Raw genomic sequence first — 18254 nt, forward strand, 5'->3', positions numbered from 1 at the left:
AATCCAAAACACCCCCTACACGCGTAAATCGGTCGCCCGGTACGGCCGCTAGAGGGCGTCAAACTTTCAAAGTACCATATGGGCGAAATTTCACCCATGACGCAAGTCAAGGTTAACGAGATTTTAATGCGAAAACTTTCAATTTCACCCAAAAAATCTTCACACAATTAATTTACCATTTCGATTTTGTAGGGTTCCCCCCCCCCACCCATGGGTGACATTCCCATGGGTGGGCTACCATTGGTCGGGCGATGGTACCACGGTACCAAGACGGTGTTAAAAGTGCTTTCACTTCCATTTCTTGCGGTACCAGTGCAAAGTGAACCATCTGGGCGTACAGACCATATTGTTGGGTGAAAAAAAATGGTTTTCTGGGTGTTTTTGATGGTTGTGGGCGTGGCGCTGACTGTGGGTGAGTTTTTTTTGAACTTGGGAGCGAAAAATAGTAATTTGAGCGAAAAAAACCGCTCGAAAAGCGGGAAATTTGAGCGAATTAGCCCAAAAATCCATTTCCCCCCCCCTCGCGGGGGGAAAATGGGTTTCTGGGTGTTTTTAATGGTAAATTACCATAAATATGACGTAACAACGTGACACGTCTTTGAAAAAGCGATTCGAGGTGCGGTCGGTGGACATGGAATGCATATTTGCGACGTTTCGGCGCGTTGGCGGGCTGCATCAGGGTCGGTGCAACTTTGGCGCCCTCTAGCGGCCGAACCGTGAGCCCGATTGACGCGTGTAGGGGGTGTTTTGGATTGCTCGTGAAGTGCTCTATCTTTTTGGTTCTGTGACTTTTTCCCCTCAAGGGACGGTTAAGGGAGTTGTGGGGGGTTGAAGGGGGGGTTGCGCTGGGGTGGTGGGAGTTTTTTGGGTTTTTCTCGCCAACCGTTCGTTTTAGGGTAAAATGCCTAAGAAGGTAAAGTGAAGCCCTTTTAACCCTCTACCACCCTAAAAAATTTCAACCCTCCAACTCATCTAGTTTTGGAGATATTTGCAATTTAATTTTCAACGCCCTCTAGCGGGCAAACCGTGCAACTAACTAACATATTTTATGGTATTTTCTGAAAGCCCTTTTTCCGCTCTATCTTTTTTATTCCTGGGGCTTTCGCCCTAAATTGCCAAATAAGGGAGTTATTTAGGGTTAAAGGGACTGGTGTACTTTTGTCAAGAAATGGGTCATGGGGGTTGTTTGAGTTTTGGGCGTTTTACGCCCAAACTAAGCAATTTACGCCAAAATGTCAAGAATACAAATTTCAAGCCCTTTTAACCCTCTAACCAACCCTTAAAATTTTAACCCTCCAACTCGTCTAGTTTTGGAGATATTTACAATTGAATTTTCAACGCCCTCTAGAGGCCAAACCGTGCAACCAACTGACATATTTTATGGTATTTTCTGGAAGCCCTTTTTCCGCTCTACCTTTCCCATTCTTGGGACTTTTGCCCTAAATTGCCAAATAAGGGAGTTATTTAGGGTTAAAGGGACTGGTGTACTTTTGTCAAGAAATGGGTCATGGGGGTTGTTTGAGTTTTGGGCGTTTTACGCCCAAACTAAGCAATTTACGCCAAAATGTCATGAATACAAATTTCCAGCCCTTTAAACCCTCTAACCACCCTTAAAAATTTCAACCCTCTAACTCGTCTAGTTTTGGAGATATTTGCAATTCAATTTTCAACGCCCTCTAGCGGCCAAACCGTGCAACCAACTCACTTATTTTATGGTATTTTCTGAAAGCCCTTTTCCTGCTCTATCTTTTTTGTTCTTGGGGCTTTCGCCCTAAATTGCCAAATAAGGGAGTTATTAAGGGTTGAACAGTCGGGTGCAATGGGTGCCACATGAGTTAGTGGGAGGTTGTCTAGGTTTTGGGCGTTTTACGCCCAAACTAAGCAATATACGCCAAAATGTCAAGAATACAAATTTCAAGCCCTTTTAACCCTCTAATCTCTCTTCAAAATTTCAACCCTCTAACTCGTCTCGTTTTGGAGATATTTACAATTGAATTTTCAACGCCCTCTAGCGGCCAAACCGTGCAACCAACTAACATATTTTATGATATTTTCTGAAAGCCCTTTTCCTGCTCTATCTTTTCTATTCTTGGGGCTTTCGCCCTAAATTGCCAAATAAGGGAGTTATTAAGGGTTGAACAGTCGGGTGCAATGGGTGCCACATGGGTTAGTGGGAGGTTGTCTAGGTTTTGGGCGTTTTACGCCCAAACTAAGCGATTTACGCCAAAATGTCAAGAATACAAATTTCAAGCATTTTAAATTCCCCATCTTTTTAAGTCTAAGCACTTTTGCCGTAAATTTGACAATAAGCGAGATATTGTCAAAAAACTGCGTCAAAGCACAAAAAAGTGCTTTTTAAAACACCCCCAGTAAATTCAACCAATCGTAACTCGTTTATTTGAAAAAATATCAAAAAAGCGTAAAGAAGGAAAGTTTTAGGGAATTTAATTTGCTACAAGATTGGTAGAAGGCACTTTTGCCCTGAAAGGTCCCTAAAAAGAGATATTTGCCAAAAAGCCTAAAAAATTGGTTATTTTTCGCTTCCACCCTGTATAACTCGGTTTTTAGTACAGTCAGGGCAAAAAGTCACTCAACAAACCTGATAGGGCACCTCAAGAGCTTTCCAAAAATATGACTACTTTGGTTGATTGGTTGGTGTGTTAGGCCGCTAGAGGGCGTTAAAGTTGCCGACCAACTTTTCCTGAAAATTGCACCGACTCGTTTAAACTCAAATAACTCGCTTATTTGGGACGCTTTGTATAAAGTTTTATACATGGTTGGAAAGCCCATGAAATGGGCTTTCCAACCATGTAAGACAAAGTGGGGTTAGATTGCCTGGTTTGGCCGCTAGAGGGCGTCAAAGTGACTCGACCCCGTTTCAGGCCTAGCCTTGGCCTCAGCACCGTTTCTTGACAGCCTCGCGGCCTCGTTTGGCCTCACCCACCTTCAGAAGGTGCAGAAACCATGTGGGTGCGGCCTGTTGCACCAAAAACCGACCTTCAGACAGAAAAATGACTGAAATGGGGAAGAGAAATGTTGGTGCGGTCAAGGCGGTTGGGTGTGGCATGGTATGACCAGTTTCCCGGTTGTTTTCGCGTGGATTTCAAGCAAAAATGGTGCGGAAGGTGAGGGTGGTGCCCGGAACCCAATGGTACCCCAGGAACCACAAAAAAAACGCCCAAATTTGGTGCTTTTTGCACTGTTTTAGGTGGGAGCAAATTTTGACGCCCTCTAGCGGCCGAACCGTACCACTAACCCATGAACTTTTTTATACCATTGGAAAGCCCATTTAATGGGCTTTCCAATGATGTATAAAAGTTTATACAAAGTGTCCCAAATAGGCGAGTTATTTGAGGTTAAACGAGTTGGTGCACGGGAAATTTGAGGAAAGTTGGTAGTTGCAACTTTGACGCCCTCTAGCGGCCGAACCATGCTATTAACCCATGAACTTTTTTATACCAATGGAAAGCCCATTTAATGGGCTTTCCATTGATGTATAAAAGTTTATACAAAGTGTCCCAAATAAGCGAGTTATTTGAGGTTAAACGAGTTGGTGTAAGGAAAATTTGAGGAAAGTTGGTAGTTGAAAATTTGATGCCCTCTAGCGGCCGAACCAAGCCACTAACCCATGAACTTTTTTATACCATTAGAAAGCCCATTTAATGGGCTTTCCATTGATGTATAAAAGTTTATACAAAGTGTCCCAAATAGGCGAGTTATTTGAGGTTAAACGAGTTGGTGCAGGGAAAATTTGAGGAAAGTTGGTTAGGGCAACTTTGACGCCCTCTAGCGGCCGAACCGTGCTACTAACCCATGACCTTTTTTATACCATTAGAAAGCCCATTTTATGGGCTTTCCATTGATGTATAAAAGTTTATACAAAGTGTCCCAAATAAGTGAGTTATTTAAGGTTAAACGAGTTGGTGTAAGGAAAATTTGAGGAAAGTTGGTAGTTGAAAATTTGATGCCCTCTAGCGGCCGAACCAAGCCACTAACCCATGAACTTTTTTATACCATTAGAAAGCCCATTTAATGGGCTTTCCATTGATGTATTAAAATTTATACAAAGTGACCCAAATAGGCGAGTTATTTGAGGTTAAACGAGTTGGTGTAAGGAAAATTTGAGGAAAGTTGGTAGTTGAAAATTTGATGCCCTCTAGCGGCCAAACCGTGCTACTAACCCATGAACTTTTTTATACCATTAGAAAGCCCATTTAATGGGCTTTCCATTGATGTATTAAAATTTATACAAAGTGACCCAAATAGGCGAGTTATTTGAGGTTAAATGAGTTGGTGCAGGGGAAATTTGAGGAAAGTTGGTAGTTGAAAATTTGATGCCCTCTAGCGGCCGAACCAAGCCACTAACCCATGAACTTTTTTATACCATTGTAAAGCCCATTTGATGGGCTTTCTATTGATGTATAAAAGTTTATACAAAGTGTCCCAAATAAGCGAGTTATTTGAGGTTAAACGAGTTGGTGCAGGGGAAATTTGAGGAAAGTTGATAGTTGCAACTTTGACGCCCTCTAGCGGCCGAACCATGCTACTAACCCATGAACTTTTTTATACCAATGGAAAGCCCATTTAATGGGCTTTCCAATGATGTATAAAAGTTTATACAAAGTGTCCCAAATAAGCGAGTTATTTGAGGTTAAACGAGTTGGTGCAGGGGAAATTTGAGGAAAGTTGATAGTTGCAACTTTGACGCCCTCTAGCGGCCGAACCGTACCACTAACCCATGAACCTTTTTATACCATTGTAAAGCCCATTTGATGGGCTTTCTATTGATGTATAAAAGTTTATACAAAGTGTCCCAAATAAGCGAGTTATTTGAGGTTAAACGAGTTGGTGCAGGGGAAATTTGAGGAAAGTTGATAGTTGCAACTTTGACGCCCTCTAGCGGCCGAACCATGCTACTAACCCATGAACTTTTTTATACCAATGGAAAGCCCATTTAATGGGCTTTCCAATGATGTATAAAAGTTTATACAAAGTGTCCCAAATAAGCGAGTTATTTGAGGTTAAACGAGTTGGTGCAGGGGAAATTTGAGGAAAGTTGATAGTTGCAACTTTGACGCCCTCTAGCGGCCGAACCGTGCTACTAACCCATGAACTTTTTTATACCATTAGAAAGCCCATTTTATGGGCTTTCCATTGATGTATTAAAATTTATACAAAGTGTCCCAAATAAGTGAGTTATTTGAGGTTAAACGAGTTGGTGTAAGGAAAATTTGAGGAAAGTTAGTAGTTGAAAATTTGATGCCCTCTAGCGGCCGAACCAAGCCACTAACCCATGAACTTTTTTATACCATTAGAAAGCCCATTTCATGGGCTTTCCATTGATGTATTAAAATTTATACAAAGTGACCCAAATAGGCGAGTTATTTGAGGTTAAACGAGTTGGTGCAGGGGAAATTTGAGGAAAGTTGGTAGTTGCAACTTTGACGCCCTCTAGCGGCCAAACCGAGCCACTAACCCATGAACTTTTTTATACCATTAGAAAGCCCATTTCATGGGCTTTCCATTGATGTATTAAAATTTATACAAAGTGACCCAAATAGGCGAGTTATTTGAGGTTAAATGAGTTGGTGCAGGGGAAATTTGAGGAAAGTTGGTAGTTGCAACTTTGACGCCCTCTAGCGGCCAAACCGTGCTACTAACCCATGAACTTTTTTATACCATTGGAAAGCCCATTTAATGGGCTTTCCATTGATGTATAAAAGTATAGACAAAGTGTCCCAAATAAGCGAGTTATTTGAGGTTAAACGAGTTAGTGCACCGGAAATGTATCTTTTTTGACCAATTTGACGGTTTTTGATTTTTTCCGGCCGAACGGTGCGTCGTAGGCCAAACTTGCGCATAACCTAAAAGTTGCGTCCTGCGCTCTAGAAAAAAGTGGCAAAAAATTCACTCCGATATCTCACTCCGTTCCGGAGATATTGACAAAAACGTTTTTCAAACGCCACCAGGGCAAACCACAAGTCTGACAACAGTGTCAAAGTCAAAATTTGACTTTTCCAGCCTGGAAACGGTCAGAAAAATGCCCCACAGTCAAAAGTCAAAAATTGGTTGTCAAAGTCAAAACTAGGTTGTCAAAGTCAAAAATTGACTTTTGTATTTTTTGGTCTGACAACAGTGTCAAAGTCAAAATTTGACTTTTCCAGTCGGGAAACGGTCAGAAAAATGCCCCACAGTCAAAAGTCAAAAATTGGTTGTCAAAGTCAAAACTAGGTTGTCAAAGTCAAAAATTGACTTTTGCATTTTTTTTGGTTAAATTGTTGACTGTTTCGGTCAAAAATTGAGGCGCGACACGCGGAGCGTGTCAGACGTAGTCAAATTTGACAACCAAACGTCAAACTAGTTGGTAGGGACGGGCGCACGGAAAACGCCCTGTAACTCGCTTATTTGACGTTTGACAGCAAAATGTCACTGAATCAAATCGATAGAGCAGGCTGTGACGTTTCTAAAAATGTCCGCCCACGAGTGAATCGGCTGCGCCGTTTGGCCGCTAGAGGGCGTCAAGTGTCACACCACCGATTCGAGAGTCTGATTGGACGTACGTACATTCAAAAAATTCTAGCTCAGGGTGGGACAGCTTGACAGCTGTCAAATTTGGGTTGGGCGTGCCCCACGCCTGTCGGCGTGTCTGGTAAAAATTTGACGCGGATCCGTCAAGCGGTTTTGACAGATGACGGCTGTCAAAATTGGGCGCCCCATTGGGGGTGGACGCAACTTTGTCGCCCTCTGGCGGCCAAACGGTCCAACCAAACCCCCCACATTTATACACCGTTTGAAAGGTCGTTTCAATGGCCTTTCGCTGGTGGCCTTTGCAATCGCCTTTGGCGACATTAGCAAAGGCCACGCGGCCAATTAAAGCAAACGTTGCAAAACAACCGATTTGTGTGTTTCTTTCTCTGTGTTGGGTGTGAAATGGCGCATTGTTAAGCAGAAAAACGGCGTAACTTTCGCTTTCGATTACGCAAAACCGGTTACCGGCCGTGAGGGGGCGTCTGATTGGCGGTGCGACGTTGCCGCGTTGTTCTGAATGAACGTTGAACTTTGACGCCCTCTAGCGGCCGAACCGTGCTACTAACTGACTTATTTTATGGTATTTTCTGAAAGGCCTTGATCTCCTCTATCTTTTTCGTTCTTAGGACTTTTGCCCTAAATTGCCAAATAAGGGAGTTATTAAGGTTTGAACGGTCGGGTGCGTTGGGCGCACCGTGAGTTAGAGGGGCGTTGTCTAGGGTTTGGGCGTTTTACGCCCAAACTAAGCAATTTACGCCAAAATGTCAGGAATACAAATTTCAAGCCTTTTTAACCCTCTAACCACGCTAAAAGTTTCAACCCTCCAACTCGCCTAGTTTTGGAGATATTTACGATTGAATTTTCAACGCCCTCTAGCGGCCAAACCGTGCAACCAACTAACATATTTTATGGTATTTTCTGAAAGCCCTTTTTCTGCTCTATCTTTTTCCTTCTTAGGACTTTTGCCCTAAATGTCAAAATAAGGGAGTTATTGAGGTTCGAACGAAACAGTGCACCGGAAATTTCAGGTCAACTTTGACGCCCTCTAGCGGCATAATCCAACCACGTAAACTGTCAAAATTAAGTAAATTGACCTGTCAAAAGTCATAAAACTGTCAATTAACTGTCAAAACAGTGGAAAATGTAAAAATTCTGTTGGTTTACTGTCAAAAATGTTGGAACTGTCAAAATTGGGTAAGTCAACTGTCAAAATTGTCACAAATGTCAAATTTACGTTGGTTTACTATTTAAACTGTCAAAAATCGAAAAATTGTCAAAATTAAGTCAGCCAACTGTCAAAACGGTTAAAACTGTCAAAATTACGTTGATCAACTGTCAAAAACGTTAAAATTGTCACAGAGAAGTGAATCAACTGTCAAATTGATTGAAACTGTCAACATTATGTCAGTCAACTGTCAAAAACGTTAAAACTGTCAAAATTACGTCAGTTGACTGTCAAAACAGTGGAAAATGTAAAAAATGTCAAAATTCTGTTGGTTTACTGTCAAAAATGTTAAAACTGTCAAAATTCGGTAAATCAACTGTCAAAATTGTCATAAATGTCAAATTTACGTTGGTTTACTATTTAAACTGTCAAAATTATGTCAATCAACTGTCAAAAATCGTAAAATTGTCAAAATTAAGTAAACTAACTGTCAAAACTCATGAAACTGTCAAAAATGTCAAAATTAAATCAGCCAACTGTCAAATTGGTTGAAACTGTCAAAGTTACGTCGATCAAATGTCAAGAAAGGTTAAAACTGTCAAAGAGAAGTAAATCAACAGTCAAATTGGTTGAAACTGTCAAAATTACGTCAGTCAGCTGTCAAAAATGTCAACATTATGTCAATTAACTGTCAAAACAGTGGAAAATGTAAAAAATGTCAAAATTCTGTCGGTTTACTGTCAAAAATGTTAAAACTGTCAAAATTAAGTAAATTAACTGTCAAAACTCATGAAACTGTCAAAAATGTTAAAATTAAGTCAGCCAACTGTCAAAACGGTTAAAATTGTCAAAATTACGTTGATCAACTGTCAAAAATGTTAAAACTGTCAAAAAGAAGTAAATCAACTGTCAAATTGATTGAAACTGTCAAAATTACGTCAGTCAGCTGTCAAAAATGTCAACATTATGTCAATTAACTGTCAAAACAGTGGAAAATGTAAAAAATGTCAAAATTCTGTTGGTTTATTGTCAAAAATGTTAAAACTGTCAAAATTGGGTAAATCAACTGTCAAAACTGTCATAAATGTCAAATTTACGTTGGTTTACTATTAAAACTGTCAAAAATAGGAAAATTGTCAAAATTAAGTCAGCCAACTGTCAAAACGGTTGAAGCTGTCAAAATTATGTCGATCAAATGTCAAAAACGGTTAAAACTGTCAAAATTACGTCAGTTTACTGTCAAAATCAAGTCAGTCAACTGTCAAAAATTACAACCTTATGTCATTCAACTGTCAAAACAGTGGAAAATGTAAAAAATGTCAAAATTCTGTTGGTTTGGCTGTCAAAAATGTTAAAACTGTCAAAATTGGGTAAATCAACTGTCAAAATTGTCATAAATGTCAAATTTACGTTGGTTTACTATTAAAACTGTCAAAATTATGTCAATTAACTGTCAAAACGGTTAAAAATGTCAAAAAAGTTAAAATTAAGCCAATTAACTGTCAAAATGTTAAAACTTTCAAAATTAAGTCAATTAACTGTCAGAAAAGTTGAAACTGTCAAAAATAAGTCGGTAAACTGTCAAAAATTTCAAAAACAACAAATGAACTGTCAAAAATGTTAAAACTGTCAAAACTAAGTAAATCAACTGTCAAATTGGTTGAAACTGTCAAAATTAAGTCAGTCAACTGTCAAAAATTTCGACATTATGTCAATTAATTGTCAAAACAATAGAAACTGTTAAAATGTCAAAATTCTGTTGGTTTACTGTCAAAAATGTTAAAATTCATCAATCAACTGTCAAAACAGTTAAAAATGTCAAAATTAAGTCTATCAACTGTCAAAAATGATAAAACTGTCAAAACTAAGTAAATCAACTGTCAAAAATGTTAAAACTATCGAAACGATGTCAGTCAACTGTCAAACTGTCAAAATTAAGTCAGTTAACTGTCAAAAATTTCAAAAACAACCAATCAACTGTCAAAACAGTTGAAACTGTCAAAATTAAGTCTATCAACTGTCAAAATTGTTAAAACTGTCAAAACTAAGTAAATTAACTGTCAAAAAGGTTAAAATTAAGTCAGTCAACTGTCAAAAATATCAAAATCCATCAATCAACTGTCAAAACTGTTAAAAATGTAAAAATAATGTCAGTCAACTGTCAAAAGTGTCAAAATCAGCCAATAAAATGTCAAAACAATTGTAAGTGTCAAAATTAAGACAGTTTGTTGTCAAAACGGTTGAAGCTGTCAAAATGACATCGGCGTCTTGTCATAAATGTGGCAACTGTCAAATTTAAGTCGGTTAACTGTCAAAAATTACAAAAACAACCAATCAACTGTCAAAACAGTTAAAAATGTCAAAAATAAGCCAATCGACTGTCAAATTGGTTGAAACTGTCAAAATTAAGTCAGTCAACTGTCAAAAATGTTAAAACTGTCTAAACAATGTCAGTCAACTGTCAAAATTAAACAATCAACTGTCAAAACAGTTAAAAATCTCAAAATTAAACAAATCGAGTGTCAAAACGGTTGAAAGTGTCAAAATTAAGTCAGTCAACTGTCAAAAATGTTAAAACTGTCAAAACGATGTCGGTCAACTGTCAAAAATGTCAAAATTAAATAATCAACTGTCAAAACAGTTGACAATGTCAAAATTAAGCCAATCGACTGTCAAAACGGTTAAAAGTGTCCAAAATTAAGTCAGTCAACTGTCAAAAATGTTAAAACTGTCTAAACAATGTCAGTCAATTGTCAAAAATGTCAAAATTAAACAATCAACTGTCAAAACAGTTAAAAATGTCAAAATTAAACAAATCAAGTGTCAAAACGGTTGAAACTGTCAAAATTAAGTCAGTCAACTGTCAAAAATGTTAAAACTGTCTAATGTCAAAATTAAGCCAATCGACTGTCAAAACGGTTGAAAGTGTCCAAAATGACGTTGGTGTGCCGTCATAAATGTTGCAACTGTCAAATTTACGTCAGTAAACTGTCAAAAATCCAGTCAGTCATCTGTCAAAAAAAAACGTCAAATTCAAGCGAGTCATTTCGGTTCGGAACGACCGAGCGCACGACAAACGTTGCGTCAACTTTGACGCCCTCTAGCGGTCAAACGGTGACACTAACCCAGGAACTTTTTTATACCATTGGAAAGCCCTTGAAAAGGGCTTTCCATTGACGTATAAAAGTCTGTCAAAATGTTGGTAAATAAGGGAGTTATTTGGGTTTGAATGAGTTGGTGCACTGAAAAGGTTAAGTCAAGTTTGACGCCCTCTAGCGGCCGAACCGTGCCACTAATTTATGAAGTTTTTTATATCAATGGAAAGCCCTTTTCAAGGGCTTTCCATTGATGTATGAAAGTTTGTCAAAAGGGGGGAAAATAAGGGGGTTATTGGAGGTTAAACGGGGTGGTGCACCAAGAAAGTTAGGTTAGTTTTAAGGAAATTGGTGGTGTAACTTTGACGCCCTCTAGCGGACAAACCGTGTCACTAAACCATGAACTTTTTTATACCATTGGAAAGCCCTTGAAAAGAGCTTTCCAATGACGTATAAAACTCCCCCAAAAGTGCCCAAAATAAGCGAGTTATTGAGGTTTGAAAATTTTCCAGAAGGACAACAGTTCAAATGTCCGCCGAAAGATGGCCTCTACGAGGACGCACGTCAATGCGACAAGTACTACGAGTGCGTGGACGGCGAGCCCGTCACCAAACTGTGTCCGGACGGTTTGGTGTTCGATCCCCTGATACGCAAACGCAACAAATGCGACCAACCGTTCAACGTGGACTGCGGCGATCGTACCGAACTACGTAAGAATCGCGCTGTACCTCCCTAATATTGGAGAGTTTTAGCATTTTCCACGTTATTCCAGAACCGGCGCAGCCCAGAGGACCGTGTCCGCGTCGAAACGGCTTTTTCGCCCACGAAGATCCCACCGTTTGCAACAAATTCGTGAATTGCATCGAGGGCGACTACACGGAGACCACGTGCACCAACGGACTGCATTTCGACGAGTTTACGGGCACCTGCGTGTGGCCGGACACGGCCGGCAGACAAGGATGCAAGGAGACGTCCAGTAAGTACCATCCGGCGCAAGAATCACCCAAATCGGACGTTTAGAATGGGAGTTATGGCGTTTTTGCCGTTCGCGGACACTGAATTTCACGTTTTTACTGCTTTCCTGAGTTTCTAGAGCTGCTACGCCCCTGGATTATGCTTGATTGTGTTGATTTTTTTACTGTGGATTGAGTACAGTCTAAGCTACCACCACGCGTAAGAATCACACAAATCGGACGTTTAGAATGGTAGTTATGGCGTTTTTGCCGTTCGCGGACACTGAATTTCACGTTTTTCCTGCTTTCCTGGGTTTCTAGAGCTGCTACGCCCCTGGATTAAGCTTGATTTAGTTGATTTTTTTACTGTGGATTGAGTACAGTCTAAGCTACCCCCTCGCGCAAAAATCACTCAAATTGGACGTTTAGAATGGGAGTTATGGCGTTTTTGCCGTTCGCGGACACTGAATTTCACGTTTTTCCTGCTTTCCTGAGTTTCTAGAGCTGCTACGCCCCTGGATTAAGCTTGATTGTGTTGATTTTTTTACTGTGGATTGAGTACAGTCTAAGCTACCATCCAACGCAAAAATCACACAAATCGGACGTTTAGAATGGGAGTTATGGCGTTTTTGCCGTTCGCGGACACTGAATTTCACGTTTTTCCTGCTTTCCTGAGTTTCTAGAGCTGCTACGCCCCTGGATTAAGCTTGATTGTGTTGATTTTTTTACTGTAGACTAAGTACAGTCTAAGCTACCAGCTCGCGCAAAAATCACTCAAATCGGACGTTTAGAATGGGAGTTATGGCGTTTTTGCCGTTCGCGGACACTGAATTTCACGTTTTTCCTGCTTTCCTGAGTTTCTAGAGCTGCTACGCCCCTGGATTAAGCTTGATTGTATTGATTTTTTTACTGTGGATTGAGTACAGTCTAAGCTACCACCTCGCGCAAGAATCACTCAAATCGGACGTTTAGAATGGGAGTTATGGCGTTTTTGCCGTTCGCGGACACTGAATTTCACGTTTTTCCTGCTTTCCTGAGTTTCTAGAGCTGCTACGCCCCTGGATTAAGCTTGATTGTGTTGATTTTTTTACTGTAGACTAAGTACAGTCTAAGCTACCAGCTCGCGCAAAAATCACTCAAATCGGACGTTTAGAATGGGAGTTATGGCGTTTTTGCCGTTCGCGGACACTGAATTTCACGTTTTTCCTGCTTTCCTGAGTTTCTAGAGCTGCTACGCCCCTGGATTAAGCTTGATTGTATTGATTTTTTTACTGTGGATTGAGTACAGTCTAAGCTACCACCTCGCGCAAGAATCACTCAAATCGGACGTTTAGAATGGAAGTTATGGCGTTTTTGCCGTTCGCGGACACTGAATTTCACGTTTTTCCTGCTTTCCTGGGTTTCTAGAGCTGCTACGCCCCTGGATTAAGCTTGATTGTGTTGATTTTTTTACTGTGAATTAAGTACAGTCTAATCTACCAGCTCGCGCAAAAATCACACAAATCGGACGTTTAGAATGGGAGTTATGGCGTTTTTGCCGTTCGCGGACACTGAATTTCACGTTTTTCCTGCTTTCCTGGGTTTCTAGAGCTGCTACGCCCCTGGATTAAGCTTGATTGTGTTGATTTTTTTACTGTGAATTAAGTACAGTCTAACCTACCACCTCGCGCAAAAATCACTCAAATCGGACGTTTAGAATGGGAGTTATGGCGTTTTTGCCGTTCGCGGACACTAACTTTCACGTTTTTTCTGTTTTCTTGGGTTTCTAGAGCTGCTACGCCCCTGGATTAAGCTTGATTGTGTTGATTTTTTACTGTGGATTAAGTACAGTCTAAGCTACCATACACATCAAGAATCACTCACATCGGACGGTTAGAATGGGAGTTATGGCGTTTTTGCCGTTCGCGGACACTGAATTTCACGTTTTTACACTTTTCCTGGGTTTCTAGGTCTGCTACGCCCCTGGATTAAGCTTGATTGTGTTGATTTTTTTACTGTGGATTGAGTACAGTCTAAGCTACCATCCAACGCAAGAATCACTCAAATCGTACGTTTAGAATGGGAGTTATGGCGTTTTTGCCGTTCGCGGACACTGAATTTCACATTTTTCCTGCTTTCCTGAGTTTCTAGAGCTGCTACGCCCCTGGATTAAGCTTGATTTAGTTGATTTTTTTACTGTGGATTGAGTAAAGTCTAAGCTACCCCCTCGCGCAAAAATCACTCCAATCGGACGTTTAGAATGGGAGTTATGGCATTTTTGCCGTTCGCGGACACTGAATTTCACGTTTTTCACTTTTCTTGGGTTTCTAGGACTGCTACGCCCCTGGATTATGCTTGATTGTGTTGATTTCTTTACTGTGGATTGAGTACAGTCTAAGCTACCACCTCGCGCAAGAATCACTCAAATCGGACGTTTAGAATGGAAGTTATGGCGTTTTTGCCGTTCGCGGACACTGAATTTCACGTTTTTACTGTTTTCCTGGGTTTCCAGGGCTACTACGCCCCTGGATTATGCTTGATTGTGTTGATTTCTTTACTGTGGATTGAGTACAGTCTAAGCTACCATCCAACGCAAGAATCACTCACATCGGACGTTTAGAATGGGAGTTATGGCGTTTTTGCCGTTCGCGGACACTGAATTTCACGTTTTTCCTGCTTTCCTGAGTTTCTAGAGCTGCTACGCCCCTGGATTATGCTTGATTGTGGTGATTTTTTTACTGTGGATTGAGTACAGTCTAACCTACCACCTCGCGCAAAAATCACACAAATCGAACGTTCAGAATGGGAGTTATGGCGTTTTTGCCGTTCGCGGACACTAACTTTCACGTTTTTTCTGTTTTCTTGGGTTTTTAGAGCTGCTACGCCCCTGGATTAAGCTTGATTGTATTGATTTTTTTACTGTGGATTGAGTACAGTCTAAGCTACCATTCAACGCAAGAATCACTAAAATCGAACGTTTAGAACGTGATTTACAAGGTTTTTGCCGTTCGCGGACACCAAAACGCGCAAACTTAATCACCCCGTATCTCGCTTATTTGACGAGCTACAGGGCGGTTCAAAAACTCGTTTTAAACCTTTTTTCACGCCCTTTCACCCTGTATACAGGGTGCGCCAAAAAAGCGACAACTAACCGAGTTCCGGGGGGTTTTTTTCTTTTTTTTGCGCAGACATCCTAAAGGACGGTTTCCAGTGTCCCAAAGAGTCCCAAAAGGACGCCAACGGCAATTTGGTCGTCCATCCCAAGTACGCCCATCCCACCGACTGTCAACGGTTCTACGTGTGCCTCAACGGCATCGAACCACGTGATCTGGGCTGCACGGTGGGCGAGGTGTACAACGAGGAGTCGCAGAGGTGCGACGCCCCCGAAAACGTCGCCGGATGGTAAGAAAACCGGAAAAAACGAGCAAAAGAACGTTTTGGAACGTTCCGGAACGTTCGCGAACGTTCCAAAAGGTTCCATCGCGCATATCTCGCGAACCGTTAGGGTTAGCGGGAAAATTCAAAAACCCCCTTAAAGAGCATCCCACAGACTACCCCTGGTAGAAATTTCAGGGTCCTACCCCCCAAATTGGGGGAGTAGGGGGGGAAAAACCGGGTAAGGCTCAGACCGGGCGAATCCTTCAAACCCCCGTAAGTTGACAATTTCATATGGGACACCCGGTATATTAATACAGGGTCGCACAGCTTATTATGACAGCTACAAAATGACGTCACACTTCCCATATACCGGGTGTCCCACTGGGGAGTTATGCGAGTTTGAAGGTACGGGAAGGGGGGGAAGGAAACTTGGGCCTCTTGTCATTTTTGACAGGTGTGACCTATCAAGCTGAAATTGACACCCGGTATACTAGATTCCATGCCCTAGCCACTGGTGTTGGACTTTTTGCTCTAACTCTAACCGTTCGCAAGATATTCGCGATGGAACGTTCCGGAACGTTCGAGAACGTCCCGGAACGTTCCAAAACGTTCCATCGCGAATATCTCACGAACCGTTAGGGTTAGCGGGAAAATTCAAAAACTCCCTTAAAGAGCATCCCACGGACTACCCCTGGTAGAAATTTCAGGGTCCTACCCCCCCAATTAGGGGCGTAAGGGGGGAAAAACCGGGGTAGGGTCACGGAAACTTGGGCCTCTTGTCATTTTTGACAGGTGTGACCTATCAAGCTGAAATTGACACCCGGTATACTAGATTCCATGCCCTAGCCACTGGTGTTGGACTTTTTGCTCTAACTCTAACCGTTCGCGAGATACGGCCCTTGGAACATTCCGGAACGTTCTGGAACGTTCCGGAACGTTCCAGAACGTTGAAAATGACTGAAAAATTGGTTAATTTACAGCGAAGACTGGTACAAAGACGATCCGGCCGCCCCTGCCGGCAAACCGGCGAAAAAAGCCTAAAAAACCCGTGACGTCATCGACGAGTATCGATAATGACGTCAGCACTGTTAATTAATACATACATATACATATATATATATAAATAGTGAAAAAAAATTATGTTAAACGTAATTAATTTGTAAGGTTAAGTAAAAAATAAAAAAAGATTTTTTTTATTTTTTGTAAAATTGAGTTTTTTGCTATTAAAACAAATTTTGTCTGAAAAATGTTTTTTTTTTTTTGACCTCACTTTTCTCCCTGACTTTACCAAATTTTTGAGTGTTTTTTACTGTCATTGGATAGGAAATTTAGTGAGGATTCCAAAAATGTGCTTAAAACCGTCATTTTCCCACTCCAATTGGGTTTTACACGCGATTTTCTCCCTGACTGTCCTTTCAAACTGTCTTTCTGGCAGTTTTAACTTTGACATCACTTTTCTCCCTGACTGTACTAAATTTTTGAGTGTTTTTTAGTGTCATTGGATAGGAAATTTAGTGAGGATTCCAAAAATGTGGTTAAAACTGTCATTTTGTCACCCCAAGTGGGTTTTACAAGTGATTTTGTCCCTGACTGTCTTTACAAACTGTCTTTCTGGAAGTTTAAACTTTGACCTCACTTTTCTCCCTGACTGTACTAAATTTTTGAGTGTTTTTTTATGTCAGTGGATAGGAAATTTAGTGAGGATTCCAAAAATGTGCTTAAAACTGTCATTTTGACACTACAAATGGGTTTTACAAGTGATTTTGTCCCTGACTGTCTTTACAAACTGTCTTTCTGGAAGTTTAAACTTTGACCTCACTTTTCTCCCTGACTGTACCAAATTTTTGAGTGTTTTTTTATGTCATTAGATAGGAAATTTAGTGAGGATTCCAAAAATGTGGTTAAAACTGTCATTTTGTCACCCCAAGTGGGTTTTACGAGCGATTTTGACCCTGACTGTCTTTACAAACTGACTTTTTGGAAGTTTCAACTTTGACCTCACTTTTCTCCCTGACTATACTAAATTTTAAAGTGTTTTTTAGTGTCATTAGATAGGAAATTTAGTGAGGATTCCAAAAATGTGGTTAAAACTGTCATTTTCCCACTCCAAGTGGGTTTTACACGCGATTTTCTCCCTGACTGTCCTTTCAAACTGTCTTTCTGGCAGTTTTAACTTTGACATCACTTTTCTCCCTGACTGTACTAAATTTTTGAGTGTTTTTTAGTGTCATTGGATAGGAAATTTAGTGAGGATTCCAAAAATGTGCTTAAAACTGTCATTTTCCTACTCCAAGTGGGTTTTACAAGCGATTTTGTCCCTGACTGTCCTTTCAAACTGTCTTTATGACAGTTTAAACTTTGACATCACTTTTCTCCCTGACTGTACTAAATTTTTGAGTGTTTTTTAGTGTCATTGGATAGGAAATTTAATGAGGATTCCAAAAATGTGCTTAAAACTGTCATTTTGTCACCCCAAGTGGGTTTTACGAGCGATTTTGACCCTGACTGTCTTTACAAACTGACTTTTTGGAAGTTTCAACTTTGACCTCACTTTTCTCCCTGACTATACTAAATTTTAAAGTGTTTTTTAGTGTCATTGGATAGGAAATTTAGTGAGGATTCCAAAAATGTGCTTAAAACTGTCATTTTCCTATTCCAAGTGGGTTTTACAAGCGATTTTGTCCCTGACTGTCCTTTCAAACTGTCTTTCTGGCAGTTTTAACTTTGACATCACTTTTCTCCCTGACTGTACTAAATTTTTGAGTGTTTTTTAGTGTCATTGGATAGGAAATTTAGTGAGGATTCCAAAAATGTGCTTAAAACTGTCATTTTCCTACTCCAAGTAGGTTTTACAAGCGATTTTGTTCCTGACTGTCTTTTAAAACTATCTTTCTGGCAGTTTAAACTTTGATCTCACTTTTCTCCCTGACTGTAGTAAATTTTTAAGTGTTTTTTTAGATTATGGGATAGGAAATTTAGTGAGGATTCCAAAAATGTACTTAAAACTGTCATTTTCTCATTTCAAGTGGGTTTTACAAGCAATTTTGTCTCTGACTGTCCTTTCAAACTGTCTTTCTGACAATTTAAACTTTGACCTCACTTTTCTCCCTGACTGTACTTGATTTCTTGGTGGTTTTTTATGTTATTGGATAGGAA

The 18254-nt window shown here is 40.4% G+C and overlaps 1 protein-coding gene across 1 annotated transcript; it reads left to right on the forward strand.

Annotated features, from left to right (window-relative positions):
* The first annotated feature begins 250 nt into the window (after positions 1-250).
* On the forward strand, positions 251-16346 carry obst-A (obstructor-A). Its single transcript, XM_081993333.1, has 5 exons — positions 251-412; positions 11301-11498; positions 11561-11764; positions 14909-15122; positions 16079-16346. Exons 1-5 carry the CDS (start codon positions 364-366, stop codon positions 16137-16139), a joined length of 726 nt encoding a protein of 241 aa, XP_081849459.1. The 5' UTR covers positions 251-363; the 3' UTR covers positions 16140-16346.
* Positions 16347-18254: the final 1908 nt, after the last annotated feature.

This window comes from Ips typographus, linkage group LG15 (assembly GCF_016097725.1).
Source record: "Ips typographus isolate SLU linkage group LG15, UJ_Ityp_2.0, whole genome shotgun sequence".
In the NCBI taxonomy this organism is placed as follows: Eukaryota; Metazoa; Arthropoda; class Insecta; order Coleoptera; family Curculionidae; genus Ips; species Ips typographus.